The 19,022-nt window shown below is 31.2% G+C and overlaps 1 protein-coding gene across 2 annotated transcripts in view; it reads right to left on the bottom strand.

Annotated features, from left to right (window-relative positions):
* Positions 1–19,022, bottom strand: part of LOC143252714 (glycylpeptide N-tetradecanoyltransferase 2-like) — a 34,435-nt gene that overhangs the window by 10,393 nt on the left and 5,020 nt on the right. For both annotated transcript variants that reach the window (XM_076505282.1, XM_076505281.1), the window contains exons 4-9: positions 13,647–13,771; positions 9,304–9,395; positions 4,024–4,140; positions 3,659–3,829; positions 3,359–3,467; positions 2,278–2,349 (exon numbers count right to left, since the gene is read on the bottom strand). In XM_076505282.1, coding sequence (XP_076361397.1) covers positions 2,278–2,349; positions 3,359–3,467; positions 3,659–3,829; positions 4,024–4,140; positions 9,304–9,395; positions 13,647–13,771 — 686 coding nt within the window. The remainder of the gene's footprint in view (positions 1–2,277; positions 2,350–3,358; positions 3,468–3,658; positions 3,830–4,023; positions 4,141–9,303; positions 9,396–13,646; positions 13,772–19,022) is intronic.

Raw genomic sequence — 19,022 nt, 5'->3', positions numbered from 1 at the left:
CTGTAACAAGTAAAAATGAACACAACAAATGACATTAAAATTCCTTTTCTTACTTTTACATGACAAATTTTTCTCATACAGAAAATTTTAGTTGCAAGATAATATTAAGACGATGCATAGGTTTGCTCCTGGTGAATGAGTCTCATACAGATATTTGGTATGTGTCCAAGAATGTTATGAGTCAACAATGAAGAACCTTATATAGAGATTTGTCTAATAATGTTATGTGAGTCAACAATGATAAACTTTATAGAGATTTAGTAGGTGTCTGTCCAATATTGTAAAACAAGTCAACAAAGAACAACCTCATACAGAGATTTGGTGAGTGTCCAACAGCGTTATGCGAGTTAACAATGAACAACCTCATACAGAGATTTGGTGAGTGTCCAACAATGTTATGTGAGTCAACAATGAACAATCTTATACACAAATATGGTAAGTATCCAGTGTTATGTAAGTCAACAACGAACAACCTCATAGAAATTTGGTAAGTGTCCAACAGTGTTATGTGAGTCAATAGTGATCAATTTTAAGTTTATTAATGCTAGTGCACAACAATACTCTATAATGATTCTGGAAAGCAACCTCCATTACACAAAGTTGCATAGAATTTTATTTACACAATTTTAAACATCTTTTACAGAGATATGAATGTCATTCAGGAACAAAAATCTGGAAGCTTCTAATAGATGCCAAGTTACTATACAACATGGTTTACTTTTGCCAAGTTAATGCACAATAGATCAGTTAAGAGCTAAACTCTCAAGTCCATGAGTGCTGTGACAGAATACAAAACTTCAGACAACTATATACCAACTAAACTAAACATGTAAAACAAAGAATTCCTGATGAACTCTACAGTAAATTTGAAACTTTGTTAATAAATCTACATGAAAAAGAACATGAAAAAATAACATACTATACAACTTCAACAACAAGGAAATCAGATCAGCATTGAATAAATGGGTTACAAACCTTTTTATAACCATTTTAAATAAACCTAAAACCCAACTTTTAGCTTTTCAAATGCCTCAAGATAAACTAATGCATCAATCTCAGAATCAAAAACTGTACATATTGCTATTACCAATGGCCTCCATTTTTTAAATTTAACTAAAGATCGTCAAGCTATCAGTAAACTGAAAAAACAACAAAGACATGTAAATATTGTACATGAAAAGTAACAGTAATTAGGCAAAAATACATTATGATATTAAATGAGCTATAAAGTGCTACCCCTATTTACAAAAATTACTAAGAATCCAACATTGTATTGTTGGACTTAAAATGAAAAAAAATATTTTCAACTAATCCATATTTCCATCTGGGACCAATAAATTATTTCTCTCTCCATCTATGTGCTGTTTTGTAAATCAGCAAAAAGAACATATGCTTTAATATGGCCAACCATTAGTTTTATCTCTTAACCCAAATTTGACTATAAACATCTGATTAATTATGCTTCTTTGTGGTTAACAGTTAGTACCAAACAAAAAAACATAATTTCAAATTGAATATATTAAGTAAAAGGAAAAAAATACCCAACAACAGAGATACTAACATGAAGTTATGTAACAAACTGACAACTGTGTATTTGATGACTTATTTAAAACTGATACATGCTTCCAGATGTATTTTACTGATTTATGAATAATACCACAACACTTTTTTTTGTACAACCATACAGTCTTATGTCTTCCAAACTACTCAAAAATAAAACTCTTGAAGTCAAGTGTGATGAGCTCATAATGCCATTTGTACTTAAAAGAAACATCAAAAGATTTGTCAATTAAAAAAAAACAAATTAATAGAAGCATTTTTGTAACTTCAGAGGTACACTTTAGTTTCAGTTACTGGATGATAGAAATAAAAAGTAAAAGGGGGGGGAACCTAAAATAAATGCACGTCATAAGAAAAAATGTAGAAACAGAAGACAGCAATTACTTTGTTTAATGCAATTTTACTTTCTATTTTCCAAAATGAAAACTAAACAACAGGCATTTAGTTAACTTTACTTTCTACTTGTACAGGTATTGAAACATTTAGAAATAATGTTTATTTTTAATTTTGAATGTAGTAGTGCAAGTGTTATGATATTTCACATCATTTCAATTATTTATTGATAAAAGCCCTGGAAAATTTATTTAAAATTCTTAATAGTAATTTCACAATGCTGTAAAATTAGCAATGAGAATAAATGTTCTTGCTCATTTAATTAAAGTGTCAATACTGATTTTTCAAAAAAAATACTCATTATTGAACTATTAAAAAAAATACTTCATTCAAAAGTTTCTTTGCTTGATGGGTATCATTTGGAGCAAGCTGGCGAAATCCTTCTATCTTTGGGTTCTGAGAAAGAAAAGATATACATTATATTGAATATGTTTGAGATGTTTTATGACACACAATTTATATAAAATGTAGTAACCATTTATATGACACCTTATGTGAACATTAAATTTTCCTATGACTGTAGGAGAAGATTATTTCCTTGCATTCTTATTTACTTACATAAAATATTATAATATTGCAATTCTATTTACTTTGTGATGTATTGATTGGAAAACAACATATAAGCAATCTATTTCACAAAAACTGTCAGCTAAAACTTTCTTTGATGGAACCCAGCTAGCCTGTAAAGATGTGGTATTGAGTTAAAAGTCTCAGCGAAGAAATAGCAAACTGTACATGAAATACCACTACAGATTCTTCTTAAAAAAACACGTACTGGATTATTTATGAATACAATTGTTTTCAATGTTATTATGATACTTTATTGTACTACTCACTTAAAAATATATTATGCTTACACAATTCAAAATATTACACTTATGGTGTCATTGTATATGTACTTATGTAATTTTGAGCATAAAATTAGTAACAAAACCACATGTATCGATTCACTTCTACTGAAGAAAAACTAATCCATGATGATGAGAAACCCATTTGAAGTAAACATGTATTTCAAGACAGTTTATTAAAATAAAGTTTTAATACCCATACCAGCAGTCATCTTGAGACACAAAAACTCATCATTATCAGGTATAAATTTAATCTGGATTTTTACAAACCGTTATCATGCAATTAAAGTATTCGTATATTATTCTTAGGTTACAACAATAAAGGAAGAATATAGAAAAATATAAGGTATTAAATTATTAGATACTATGCACTTACATATACAGATTCCTTGACAATAATGTTTTATGGAATATAAAAATACATACTGTACACCACAACTAATTACAATGTACATGTATTTCTATACAGAAAGCCAGAAATAAGCTGTTTATTTAATGAAAATAATTTTTTTAGGAGCCTTTTTCAACACTAAGAGAAATATCAGTTTTAAAAATACCTCAGGAAGCTTGTACAATTTCAATGTCCTCTGCATAGTCATATTTCTACTCAAGTGGGAAAATTTAACATCAATAAGTTTTCGAGGATTTAAGGAGCGATGCCAATACCTATGTTATAAACAAGATTATAAGGCAACTCCAACAATTAAATAAATGTAAAATGAAATTCTTTATAAAAAAATAGCAATTCTCTGACAGAAAACTACAACATTCATATAAAAGAAAAATTATTTATCATTAATATTTGTTACAACTTAAAAACAAAAAAAAATCATGACAAATTTTTTAACATTACTTACCTACATGTTCCTACAGGTTTTGGTAATACCACCCCAGCAGTATAAACTGCTTGAAATATTCCCTGTAAATTCACTCTTCTTGTGATCTCTCGAATAAGCACTGGAGCCATCCGTTTAGACCGAAGCTTTTTGTGAACACATAAGAAGTTTATTTCAACCATTTTCTGAACACTAAAATAAAATAAAATAAGCAGACTTACAATGTATTTTATGAACATTTAATACATCAGATTACGACTTTCATATTTCTTAAAATTTTGAGCTCAATAAATTAAAAAGATCATATTTTGTTTTAGTAAAATTAATTGCAGTTTTCATTTTTATTTCTCATGCTCTATAAACTAGAAAAAAGAAAGAAAACATACTGATCATAAACACGAATTGTGGCAGGAACAGCACAGATGAAACCCACAAGTTTGTTGCTCTTCACAACCCGAACACCACAATGCCAGTCTTGCAGCCAACCTGGTGGCTTGAGTGCCCTGGAAAGTAAAAAAAATTTAGTTTTACCAAATCCACCTTATGAACTTACTCTAAAAAAATAATGGTAAAATCACAGTTACCAATAATAACTTTGATAAAAAGTCTATCCTCAGTATACTGGTGAGGCTGAAATAAAATTTCCAATGCAAGTTATCTGTCCTTTATAACTTTAAAGTAGTTTCAAAAATGCAATCTCCTGTAGCTTACACAAAAGAAAATGGCATGTGTCTTCTCACAAGAGAGGGAAATTGGTTATTTTCTACAAAAACCTGCAATTTTAAAATTAATTCAAACCAGAACCATTAATCTACCACTTCAAACCAAAGCACTGAATTAATAATATGACAAAAATTCCTGTAAAAGAAACTAAATCATCACCTCTGTAACATATGTCCCAAAATTTTGTAAACTGATTAACCCTAGAAATATGGTTCAGGATCAAAATATGCATGTCATGACCTTTTAGGGCTACATTCAAAATTTACTGAAGCAACTTTTTTATTAATGTTAGTCAATACACGTACTTCATAATTCAAATATTTGTACTAACTAAGTTCAGATTTCTTAATTTCACGTGGAAAAGTTTAAAAATGATTAATCTTCACTTGAATGTGTCATATGATTTGTCAGCACTCTGAAATTTTACATTTAAATTTCATAACACTTAATAATAAACTTCTATAGGTTCCAACCAATTAAAAACACAAAATACAACATCCTTAAGCAAGAATATAAAATTTAAACCTCCTACCTACTTGATTTGCTGATATATCAATAAATTTATCAAATCCACCATTTCTATCTTTTGAGATTGATTCTTGGTCACCTTTCCCAAGCCAATGAACATGTTTATAACCGACAAAAAGAGAATATTTTCTTCTACATAAATCTCACTTCTTTCATTCTCCTTGCTAAAGCCACAATCAACAGAATTCACTGCTTGTGGATGATCCTATTCTAGTACTCAAGTAATTAAGGACTTCTTTCAATGTATTTATAGCTTACTTAAAAAGCTGGATAAATTATAGCAGTTTTGGGACATTCTACCCTAATGACTGATATTTTATGTGTTCTAAAATACACATTTGAATATATATATACATACTCTTCAAAAAAAGAAACGCAAAAGGCAAAATTTGAGACATATTGTTAACAAGTTTATTCCAGGTAGTTCTGTATGACATGTGTGAAACTTTGCACATTCACTGCTGAACATCCAAAGTCTGGAAAAGCAAAGTCCACGCTCACTAGTTGAAGTTTAACGTCACTCAATGTCAATAACAAGTATGCCCCCCATGAGCATCAATAACTGCTTGGCATCTCCTGCCCATGGAAGCGATGAGATGACGAATCACATCCTGTGGAATGACTGTCCACTCAGCCTGCAAAGCTGCTGCAAGCTGAGGTAGAGTCTGCAGTTGAGGTTGTCGCCGTCACAAACGTCAGTCCAACTCGTCCCAAAGTTGTTCGATGGGGTTTAAATCTGGTAATCTGGAGGGCCAGAGAAGAACGTGGTGTGGTGTCTCAAGAAGACAGTGGTGAGTCGGGCTGTGTGAGGACGGGCATTGTCATGTTGAAAAACGTCGTTGACATTCATCATGATGGGTTGCACATGGGGCCTAAGAATCTCGTCGACGGTTGCATACGGTCTGATCAGAAATCCTACGCAGCCCTGGTATGGTTGAGGCAGTAGACATCGCAGTGGTGGTCCTTTCTTGAAGGTGACGTAACCAGATGTTGCGATCTTGTGCGGGCGTGGTCACACAAGGTCTGCCAGATCGTGGACGGTCACAAGTTGATCCATGTTGTTGGTAACGATTCCATAGCCTTGTGATGGTGCTTGGGTGGACATTCACAGCTCTGGCAACATCTGATCGAGATTCGCCTGCTTCCAAGCAACCAATGGCGTTGTTGCGTCGTGCTTCAGTCAGTCTTGGCGTAACTATTGCATGTCGGTGGCTTAACACTGAGCTATGGAAACCGAGAACCCATCACTTTTATAAGGATTTTGCACATGTTGCACTTGCAGAACATGCAGATCTCTCAAACAAATTTATTAGACACGAATGCGTTTTGGCGAAAAATCCGATGTTTTCCTCCAATTTCAAAGTGCACAACTTTTATTGTCATTTTGGTCTGACAATCAGTGCCTTAACACGTGTAACATCACATACTCTGAGCTTGTAACGTTATTACATATATTTTTTTAAAATAACAAAAATATCCCTTTTGCGTTTCTTTTTTTGAAGAGTATATAAATTATTTTTATACACCAGTTTGATCATCTCAGTTAAGTTTACCAATAACATTTAATAGAGTATTGAAACTGACCTGATTTTCTGTGTGTGTTTCTCACATGTTTTCCTTTACTGTTATTTTGTTTTATTTACTAAGGTTAGGTATCTAAAATAATAAAAGGTTTCAAAATTTGATGTCTCAATTGATAGGGAAGGTGAACTCATTACATAAACATGACTGTAACCTAATCATTTGCTTACCTTCAGCTTTGCCAGAAATATAGTATGTATAATCTCATAGTTACAAAGTTGTGACAAGGTCAGACAAACTGACAAAACCCATATACCCAGTTAAGGAAAGAAATCATATAAATGTAAAAGAAGGTAATTTGTGTAAAAAGCTGTAATTAAAATTTTAAAAATTTGTATATTCCCAACTCAAAATCAAGTAAATAAACATAAGAAAGATACTTCATATATTAACAGTAATAAGCACAAACGTTCCATGGTGAAAAAAAGTAATACAAAAGAATTACTGCAGAGCTTTTGGTTTACACATTAAGGATATGTCACTTTCCTGTTGATGATAAACTATAGTCTAATGCTGATTACATAAAGACTGGCACAGTACACATTATTATGTGTATGGGTGGAAATTTCATTCAAACTTTTCAACAGTGAAGTAACAGCATTGTCTGTGGAGAGGTAAAATTTATTAACAATGAGCACTAAGTTTAATATATTACTTCACTTCCGTCAGTAGCTGTTTTATCCTACTTACAATAAGAGTTATCTGCACTTTTGAATTACACAGGATATCTTAAGCAACAAAACAATTTATAATTTGTACTCAATGGCCATTCCACCAATTACAATTTGTACAGAATGAACATACCACCAATTTCAGTTGTTAAGCATCTACACGCATAACAGATTTGAACTTAACAGAGTATGCACACAAATGGATAAGAGCAGAAAATAAACTTTTTTTACATTTAATCATTAGAGGAGACTCAGAAAAAACAGAGAGAAAAACATAAATCATGGCTGTACCCTAGCCCCTACATGTGAAGCCTGAATGCAATTGCATCTCATGCATCTCTTCTTTTGCACTTGCATTGATTATCAAAATGCTAACCATGTGCAAGTTGTAGCCATGTCCACTGAATATTAGAGTCAAAGATAAATCTGAAAAAGGGTGAAAATATCACACCAGGCAGTGCATTCTTTACAGCAGAAATACAAACCAAGAATGCAAACTATCTGAAAGGAAGAGGAAGAAAATGAATCACCACAGGTTAACAGATTCTTCAATTACTGATGTAGAAATAGTTGAAGATTATGTCATTAAAGTATCAGCTCAAACAGTAAGAAACAAAATAACATGGAAGAGATTTAATGGTTAGAGTCTGCTAGAAAAAAGCACTTTATCAATCAACAAGAGATTACCATTTGTCAAAACATACCTAAAAAAACAAACAAAAGTTTTCTTTCAACAAGGTCATTTCATCAGATGAGTGGATATTTAAATTAATCAGCTCAGATGACTGAGTGTTTGTATGAATAAAAAAGCCATTTGAAAAATTTAACACCCTGCATTTGCTGCATTGACCTCAATTTTGTGAAGAAAAACAGTAATGTTTACTATAACTTTAAATTAATTAAATGTATCTTCATGAAATTTGGTAAGGTTTTAGTAAACATCATAAGCCACAGTGTTAGACAAAAAGCACACTTTTAATAAAATATTTATACTATTACTTTACCCAAACATTAAAGTTTAATAACTTTTCTCTAAAGTTTCTTTTGAAATAAAGGAATTAAAACTCAGATGATATAAAACTTTGAGGCATAATGTACATTTTAATTATAATTTCACTGATAAACATTCATTATAAATTACTTAACTAAATTTTTAATATTTCTATGTGAAAATCTTGTGACATGTGCAGGAAAGGGTACTTGTTTTCACAAGGTTAAGATGCATTTTGCCCAAACATTCTATAAGGGTTTTGTGCAATTCCTTACACTCCATATTATGAATCACTATCATGGTTTAAAATGGAACTTTAGAATAGATCACAATTTTTTAAAACTGAAATTTTAAAATGGAGAGGAATATTTTTAATGTCATTTTTGTGAAAACAGTGTCTAATGAGTACATGCTATTGTAATATATTTGTTTTAAATTTCATACAATATGGTTGAGTGTTTATACTGTGAAGATGAAAACATCAATGGATGTCACATAATTTCCCCCACCCAGTCCACAAAGAGTTAATTGTGGTAATACCTGCCAGGAACATGGAACAGCACTGAATTAGTTTTGGAAAAAAAAAATTGATGAGAAAATAGGTTGCAAGCTGCTTTTAAAGCAAAAAAGATATCTCACTAAATATTGAAAATACAAACAATTCACAAAATAAGTTACCAATGAATGTTTACTTGCTCTAATACTAGAATTGTCTGAATAACTGTTCGACTGTATCTGGTACAGAAATCTTTGTATAAGAAAAATGTATGAGAAGTTTCTGAAGTTTATTTTCAAGTTGCCTGAAAATGTACTAGATGCAATAAGCAGTATTAGTTCTCTTTCTGTGCAACATTTAAACTCCATATAAAAGATTTGAATAAAAACACAAAGAAACATGATACATCCTGTGTAGTTGTTGTACACTTGTCTTTTAGAAATTTACCCTTCAACATATTCAGAAAGAAATAATGTTTACAGCATTTAACAAAATAAACTGATTAGGTGTAGCATAACAAAGGTTATGAAAAATTTTTTCTTCTCTGTGTTGGAATTTCTTTCTTGTCTGAAAGAAAAACCTTTTGAAGTCCAACTTTAAAATTAATCCAGATTACTTTATACTGTCACATGACTATTTATAGATAAAATACTTAAACATCACTTGAGTTACTTACCATTCAAGAAAATCAGGAGAGTAGTCAAATCGAAATAAATTATCATCATCCTCAACATAATTTTCATTGAGAAGGAGGTAGAGCTCTTTCAACTACAAATATACAGAGTAAGTTTAAATCTCTATTGCACTTTCTTAGTAAATAGTTAAAATGACAGCAACCAAGTAAAAGCTCTGTATCTAGTACACAATACTAGTGTATACAAATTAATATTTTCCTAAACTGAAACTGTATTTCCAATAATAGTTACCTCTACAGTCAATTTAGATGTTTGTCAATCCTTGATTTTGCCCTTCTAAGAATTAATCTCGCTTGCTCCGGTCTTTTACATCCAACATAAATGCCTTTAGCATTATGACACTCTCTGCCAAGCCAATGTACCCTCTCTCCTGGTACTGTACATAAGCACCTCACCCAGGTACTATAATCACTTTGTTTTAAGACTTACACCATCCTTATCATTAACACTGGTTTGTAATAGGGAAGAAAGGTAGGAGAGTGTTGGTGGAAGTATTATTGGAAATATATTTTCAATTCAAGAAAATGTTAACTTACAAAACACACCATCCAATGACACTTTATCTATGATCTCACACTGAGAAAGTGGATGTGCTGGTGAGGGCATGGTTCATACATAAAGCATCTGCACAGATCAGGGATATACCAAGATAAGAGTGGTACACAAATGAAGGAACTGCACAATATTCAGAACAGGTATGCTCTTCACTCAGAACCTAGCTCCTGTATTAAGGGTGGAATAGTACAAGAGTAAATACAATTATCTCACTATCACTTCTGTAAATAATTCTCTTATAGCCTTGGAACGAAAATCGATACTTCATGTATCAGTTGGAGATGCAAATACCACGAAAATCAAATGTCCATCATTTGTAACCACACTCCTACAGATCCCACCCACCTAGTGGAGACACTGAAGCCACTGGTGACAGTTGATTAGAGTGGAGAAGTCATGAGACTAAGAATGGAATCTATTCTGTGTATCCATAGAATGAGAAACAAGAGCTGGTGGTCAAAGAAATACAAGAAAGACTAATATCTTCAAGATAAACACAGGATCCAGTCTAAAACTCCACACATCCTGAAGTGGATATAGTCCAAGGAAACAAAATATACGTCCAACTGGTAATGGTAAGCCAAAGCATGCAAACAGGGAAACAAAGTTACAGGGTACATCTATCCTTCCACAAAATAAAGCAATAAATCCATCAGCATGAACCAGCAATATCAAGGGAAGAATGAAAATCTAAGCAGTTCCCCCAACCTTTCTGCCATCAAGGAAAAACTAGACTCAAAAGTCACAAAATCTCACAAACCCAAGTGACTAACTGAAGGAGCAGGAGATGGTTGATCCAAATTGACCTTGTGAGAAGCTGACTTAGTGAAGAGAAACCAAGTCTAAATTCATTCCAGAATCTCCTAGATCATCAAGAAAAGAAGTCTCAGAACCCTCTTGAGAAACACCCTCACCAAATCATGGTTGCCCCCAACTGATAATGACCCCCTTCAACCTCAGAGAGACACAAGATTATAGAAGAGGAATAAGAGAGGTCTCATCAGCTTTTGTACTGAAAACAGTCAGGCCCAAAAACAGCATGTTGAAAGTTATTAATTTTTTTTAAAAGAAATTGTAGCAGCAAGGAAATCTACAAAGCAACACAGAGAAAACCATGGCCAATACTTTGTCGAGAAAAAGTGATTACACTATTTAAATGAGGGGGCTTATATACAGTACCAGGATAGTGTGCAATGATATGGGTGGAGAGAGTCACAAGACCAGAGGCATTTGAGGGAAAAGTATAAAAAACTGGAGCACGAAAGACCAATACTTAGATGAGAAAAGTCAAAATTGAGAAATAGCTAAAGTCTCAGAAGATGGAAAGTACATTTTTAAACTGTAACCTGAAGGTAACAATAACATGTAGAAAGGCTTAGTTCACAATGTTACTAATCTTTTGTGCTGCTTGTGTAAGTAAACTATACACTTAAGTGAGAGAAACTAAACTATTATGGGCAATTATTATTTTGATCCCTTCGTAAGAATAACCAATGGTCTTTATAGTTGTATTCAACTGACACTGATCATAGATGAATCCTGTTAAGAAAAAATTAAGAAAGAAAAGAATTATGTTACTGATTTATTGTAAATGTTTAATATTTTGTATGATGGGTCATGTATATACATTAATTATAAATAAAATGCATAATTTCATTTTATGGCAATTTTATTATAATTTGAACAGTTAGATGCTTTCACAAATTACTCTTAATTAATTTTTAATTCAATTATCATGATGTCATTAATGTTTGAGTTACTTTTGAAGTTATCCTGATAAGTTCATCAAGTTAAAAAAGCAATTTTGCAATTAGTGTACTTATTACATCACTAATGTACAATTTTGTTTTTCAGTGTGTGACACTGTTGTTGGTTTATTAAAGAAAACAGATTTATTGAAAATGAATACTGGCAGAAATTTTTTGAGTATTCCTCTCCCCAGTTCAAATCTTAGATCCATCAGTGCTACTATATAAAAATAATAAAACAAGAGCCTATTAGATCATACAAATAAAGCCTACATATATTGCATGGTTCACTTACAAAATCAACCCTATTCATGTTTTTGACACAACAATGATTAAAGGTGTCTGTGTGTATGTCCACATGTACATAAGGCACGTAATTTATGTCTCAAATTTAACCATGGTCACTAAAGTACTTTATTCTACTGATATTAATTATAATCCTTTTAAAGTTTCTGAAATGAAAAGATGTCAGTCACACCTGTTGATTTTTTCTTCTCAAAGTGGACATACTTAACAATATTGCATGAAACTCAGAAAACTGATTAAATAGTATCTAGTTTCAGTTTAAAAATAAAACATAAAACTTCTTGCCTTAGAATTTCATTGATTTTATTGTTGTTAAGAAGTTTCATTTTACATATCCAGTACATCTGAACTTGACTGATTTTCTTTAATACATTTTTTTAATATTGCATTTTACTGAATACAACAGTAACCTTTTCTTTGTAATAACACATTAAAACTACCCTGAAAACTAATAACATATGTGTTATTATTAATAAAAACAACATCAGGTTAGGTTAGATAATTACATTTTTTGCTAATAATATTCATGGTCAAATTCCAGCAATTTTTTTGTGAATCCATAACAAGATTTTTAAATTTATTTATATGCGTTGTCTGAAAAACGACAATGTTTATTGAACAAGAGTTTGAGTTACTTGAATATCATGCTGTCACTTATTGTATTCACTAAATCTAACTAAGCATACATGATGTCAGAAGAAAATTTACACAGTCTTGAATCAAATACAATTTAATAAGAAAAACATTCTGGAATGACAAGAACATATAAAGAAACTATAAACAATTTCAAGGTCCTTTGTTTGCTCCTAAGTTTTCTGATATGTTAGGTTCCATTATTTTTCTCAGCATATGCTATGAGTTGTTCCACAAGACCATAATTTACTTTTCTCATCACTTTATTCATAAATATTTTATAATCTGGTCAACCCAATGGTATTCAAATCTTGCTTGTACTAATTTTGAAAGTTGAGCTGCATTAATAGTTGTTTAGATCACATGATGTGACATTATAAGGAACATAAATGGTGCATGTAGTAATAAAAGCACAGAAACAGAAAAAACATGACAAATGGATAACTATTTTCAAAGAATGACATTTGCTTAGCAACAATAAATCTATGCTTTGGCATGACATAAAAATTCTAAAAAAATTTCTATAAGTGCATTAATTTCAGATTAGACTTTTTGAAGCTGTGCAGAAAAATAAATTTAATATTTTTTAACATTTTTGTTTGGGTATTTAATACATTAAATATATGGTATAAAATGACAAAATATCACTTATAAAACCTTTTTTAATTAATAAGTATTGAAATAAAGTCAGGATTAATATTTCTACTTATATTTTGATTGTTAATTTTTTTAAAGTATGCATTTATATTTATGTAAAAGTTGAAACGTGAATCTCATGAGTGAAAAATACTTTACAGAACAAAAAATCTCAACCTACATACCACCCCTTTTTAAAGATATAACTGTAACCAAATATTTTTTCTTAGGCTTCAGATTTACTTAAGACTATAACTACTTCTGAATAAGTATAACATTTATTCCTCTTAGCTTGAATTCCAAGAAATAGAATGTAATTGTGTCAGAACAACTAGACCTTTCTTATGCAAAATAAAAACAAATTTTAAGTTTCCTCTGAAAAAAAAAAATTATATCTAATCTGGGTGAACTAGTATAATCATATGAAAAAATATTTTAATACTCACAATCAAAGGGTCAGTGATATCAAGAGTATCCCACTTAAACCCCTGAGGAAGTGAATAAGGCGTTTTTCTGATATCATCTTCATTTTTGGGGGATTCAATAGGCCCAAAATCTACAACCTTTTCATCTGAAACAGAAATTAGGCTGCAATGTCAAACACTTTTTCTTGGAAACAAGTATACTCTTATGTGAAGCACCACAAAGTACAATGTAATAAAAGCAGATATAAAAGGGAAAAATTCATATAAGAAACAAAAGATAGAGAATTCTATCCTCTAGGTACAGTTACATCAGAAAGTGTTCATACCCCTGCCTCCCGAGTGGTTTTTTGCTCATAACTTAAAAAGTATCACAAGTAGGCTAATAGAAGTATAATATATTATAAATATTATACTAACACATATACATAATTTTTTTTGTAAATTAAACGACAAATAAACTGTTTATAAACAAATAACCAAAAAAAAGGAGGAACAAAAAGTGTTCCTACCTTTCAGAATGTGTGAAAAAACTACATTATACCATTCCAGAACTAGACACTGGGTTCATAATTATTGGAATTTAGCCAGCAAAAAATATACTTCCAGCAATTTAGCGCTGTCTCCGTCATTATCTGCTTGGTCATCATGGTGAACAGGAAACAACTGTCCAGTGATTTAAAAAACTAAATTATTATAAAATACAAGTCTCGTGTGTCTCTTTCTGGTATTGCTACACAACTTAATGTGCTGAAATCTACTGTTCAAAGTATAATTGTCAAGTTCAAGCTTACAGGATCAACTGCTAACCTCCCTCGTTCCGGACGCCCCAACAAAATTCCAGAGAGAAACAAGAGAAAGGTTCTCAGTGAAGTTAGTAGAAACCCTAGTTTAACATGTAATGACATACAGAAACTAGTAAGGGAAACTGGGGTTGAAGTTAGCACCTCTACAGTTATGAACACGTTACACTCTTCTGGGTTCAAAGCATGCTGTCCTTGTAGAACTCCATATTTAAAGCTTGTTCATTTAGAAGCACGATTGAGATATGCAAGAAAGCATGTAGATAAACCCTTTACCTATTGGAAGAGAATTCTTTGGTCAGACAAGACTAAACTCGAGCTTTTCGGCCACAATGATGTTCGCTATATCTTCCGTAAGAATGGGGAACGAAATCTTCCAAAGAACACCATCCCTACAGTTAAATACGAAGATGACTCGATCATGCTATGGGGTTCCTTCAGCTCTTCTGGCATAAACAGCCTTCACCGCATCAACAGAATCATGAAAAAAGAAGAGTACGTTGAAATATTAGATACTTATATCAAGAATGATGCTCGGAACTTGCGGCTTGGGTGTCATTGAATCTTCCAGCACAACGACCCTAAGCACACATCGAAATATGTGCAATCCTGGTTGCAGAGGAACCATATAAGCGTTCTGGAGTGGCCATCGCAGTCATCCGATCTCAACCCAATTGAAAAAACGTATGGCATGAGTTGAAGACCAGGGTTCATCAGCATCATCCAAAAAACTTGCAAGAGTTGGAGGCCTTCTGTAAAGTAAAATGGAAGAAAATACCAGTCGAGTACTGTCAAACGATCATGGAGGGCTATGAGGAGAGATTGCACCAAGTAATTCACCTGAGAGGCTACACAACTGATCATTAAAGTAGATGCACGAACACTTTCTGCCCTTTCTATGTTTGGTTATTTGTTTATAAACAGTTTATTTGTCATTCAATATTCATAAATATTTATGTAGATGTGTGTTAGTATAATATTTATAATATACTTTACTTTCATTATCCTAATCATGATACTTTTTATTTTATGAGAAAACTACTCATGACACAGGGGTACGAACACTTTCTGTCGTAACTGTATATATTTTCTTAGCAAATATAAACCTGTGCTTTGATATCCCATAAATATTCAAAATATATCTACAATTGCATTGTTTATAGGTGAAACTCTTTATAGCTGTGCAGAAATGTAAGTTTAAACATTTTCCTTTGGGAATTTCATACATTAAATATATATTTTTTAAAATAATAAAATTCTAATCAATTTTTCGAAGTAACAACTTTTTAAAATTCTAAAATCTAAGTACGTTGCAAATACTGTACAAACATTTTAACATCTTGAGAAATGATTGGAAAAAAAAAAGAGCCACACATATGTAATATTATACTGGCAATACTGAAATATAATAGTAATAAAGGACTTAGAACATTATTTAGCTGACTTTCAATAATATTAATTCATGTAATAAATAGCTGTCTATGGTTTTTGCTAACATAAGTTTTTCACAACACTTTCATTTCATTTCAAATTTTATGCACTTCTAAAGAAGACTAGAATTGATAGTTTATCATAACTGTTATTAACTACTTTGAAAATAGCATAAAAGATAAGAGACCATGACTTTAACTCTTCCAATAAAACTGTACTTAAAAACACAAATCTGAGCAAAAATCATATAATTTTTTTAGATATTTTTCTATGATAGTAATGTGACTGGTTAGTTTTTAAACTTATTCAATTTTTTTTTTTTACGTTCCACTACATAAATCATTACATGAGCAATAAACATATTCAAAAGTGCACATCACTCAGGAATAGTTAAAAACAAATGTGATGTCTGGCTTTGAAGTAGCTGATGTGAGTGCCAATTTCAGCATCAGATATGATGTGAATACACTATCAATAGCATATACACTTTGACTTGTTTAAATGTATTTTATGGCCAACAGGTTGAAGCTCGTCTTATAGGACAACTTTAAAACAGCAGTCCATGTCCTGATATCTATCCACCTGTTCTACAAAAATGATAGATTATCTCAGAAATGTCAACAGAATAAGATGGATATATAATAAGCAAATTCCTCTTTCTAAACTTCTGAAAAACTTGCAAAGCATAACTATGAACATGGAAATCTTTTTCAATGAGATGAGGTCTGGAAAAGACAGAGCAAAAGTTTATAGAATTTCAATTAGTTTTTTATATATTTCTACTTCACAATACTTTTGGACAAATCAAAAGTCTCCTTGTTGTTTCAACATGATGACTTCATTATGCCCATTGCCATGGGTAAACTGAAAAGACCAAAAACTAACTTCTTTGCATCCAGATTGAAAAAAGCCACATGCAAAGTTAGTTCCAGTCTAGATATCAAAATAAAAATTGAATGGGTACTCACTAAACATAATATAAACTAAAGTAGATCTAACAGAAGACAAAATACAGACTGTTGTTACCCCTCAATGATGCATGAAACAAATACTTTGAGAAGAAATTAAATTGAAATTAAATGTGATTAGTACTAGTGTTTTATGAAGATTGCTATCAACAGGAAAGTAAAATGCTGTCAACACATGGTGGTTATTTGGTTAATGATTCAGCAGACCAGATTTTGTCCTCACAGGAAATAAACATTTTATGAGAGATGTAATGAATTTGAAAGATATAAAAATGTACACAGTTTGCAACATTTGTTCTAAAGTAAATGGTAATGATGTTCAAGTAATAGATGCATTTCTTTCTCTGTCATTAATTTTTAAAGTCGATGATAAACATTTGCCACTGACCAAAAAAAAGATTTAGTTCCTGATGCATTTTTTTTTAAATCCTACATCTCATGGGTTCAAAATGATTTTACTGTTTTATCAGGTTGAGGAAAAAAACCACAATAACCCTGTTTTTAATGGTCTATAAAAATTACAAGTACAAAGTAAAAAAGATACAAGTTCATGTTACTTCTCACCTTACAAGGCTCAAATCTTGTTTTTGTGTTTGATCAGTATAAGTTGTCAGTCACGTTCAATGTCGACCAGCAAGTTTGAAAAATGACCAGTAAACGTTTGATTGAGTACAAATGACCTTGAAACTTGCTCATACCTCTTCTTACATATGTATTTTGTTTAGCAATGTTATCTTTAGAGAATAAGCAACAACACTAACACTTAGGTAAAAAACAAACAAACAACACTATATACTTTTAAACAAATGAAGTTTCTCTTTTTTCAACAAGATGACAACAACATTAAAAAATGGCCAGACCAAGTTGATCTTTCTCTTCCATCATTTTCATTTACCAATGACTCATTGTATCAAAATGGATATTAATAAAACAAGCTTCATTTTAAGTTTTAATTTTCATCGTTACATATTTGCAGAAAAGAACTTGGAGAAATTGTAATGGAAAAACATCACCAGTGCTAAATCACATTCTCAGAATAGATAACTGCAATAAGAGGTGTGTAATCAAGTAAACTCCTCAAAAAAAACCAAATGAATAGAGAATGACCAAGTAGAACTAACAGATTATCATGTATAAGGACCTTAAAATCTCCAGTATCACATAGCACAATGTATATCAGACAGTCACAAATCAATTTGTATGAAGGTACTAACCTATTGAAGTATCAAAATGTCTAAGGAGTCTTATGGGCTAATCCTACCTTTTGTAAATAATGGTTAAACTTTCTACCGGTAAACAGATGAACCACAGATCAAAGGAGCATCTATTATACATTAACTATGACAACCAAGTGTCAAAGTGTAAAACTTTAAAAATACATTGTAGCACCATAGTAATTTCAATACCATATTACCAATAGTACAACTTCCAACTACACACCAAGATAGTATATCAAATTTATATGGGATCTTTTCTCTGGCAGATATGCACAGAGAACACAAAAGAACAGACACATCAAATTGTTACTTTTTCTTGAGTCAGCTGTATATTTGAAACCACTGAATCTGTATTTTTTCAGACTCCTTGAACTTTATCAGTGCACACTTTTTGTGGAAAGGATATTTGATCTGGTTGATTATCAATATTTTTTCCAAATTATGAATTTATTTGGATATCACCATTTAACCCTAATGCTACAGGTATCCTTTTATTGATTATGACACAAAGTTTAGTGTCTTACATTCAAAATTTTATTTAACTACTTTTTCTTTATGTTATACCAACTAAGACAGTATGAAATTTGAGCTAATAATTCACATTTTAATTGTATATAAATTTCAAATTCTTAATTCTATAAGGAAATGTTTTAAAAAATCCTGAATTTCCCCTAGTGTGACATATATTACAAATTTTCTTTAAGCAAATTCTATTCTCTATTTCATCCATCCCTCCTTCAAAAACTATGAAATTAAATGTAAATTACTTAATATAAAATCATTATTACTCAGATAAACCATCATTTTCATAGCCTTCAATTCTGTTGGTTACTGAGATATCAAATAAAAAATCAGACCCCTCCCAATATACCCACTTGTCACATCCTCTCCTTCAAAATTTATTAATAGTTCTCTCTTATATTTAATTATACATTATCTATAACTAATTCCTTGTCTCCCATCAAAATTTATGGGATTTAT

Source organism: Tachypleus tridentatus, chromosome 6 (assembly GCF_004210375.1).
Source record: "Tachypleus tridentatus isolate NWPU-2018 chromosome 6, ASM421037v1, whole genome shotgun sequence".
NCBI lineage: Eukaryota > Metazoa > Arthropoda > Merostomata > Xiphosura > Limulidae > Tachypleus > Tachypleus tridentatus.
The sequence above is the reverse complement of the archived record's forward strand: the minus strand, read 5'-3'. Positions and strand labels throughout refer to the sequence as shown.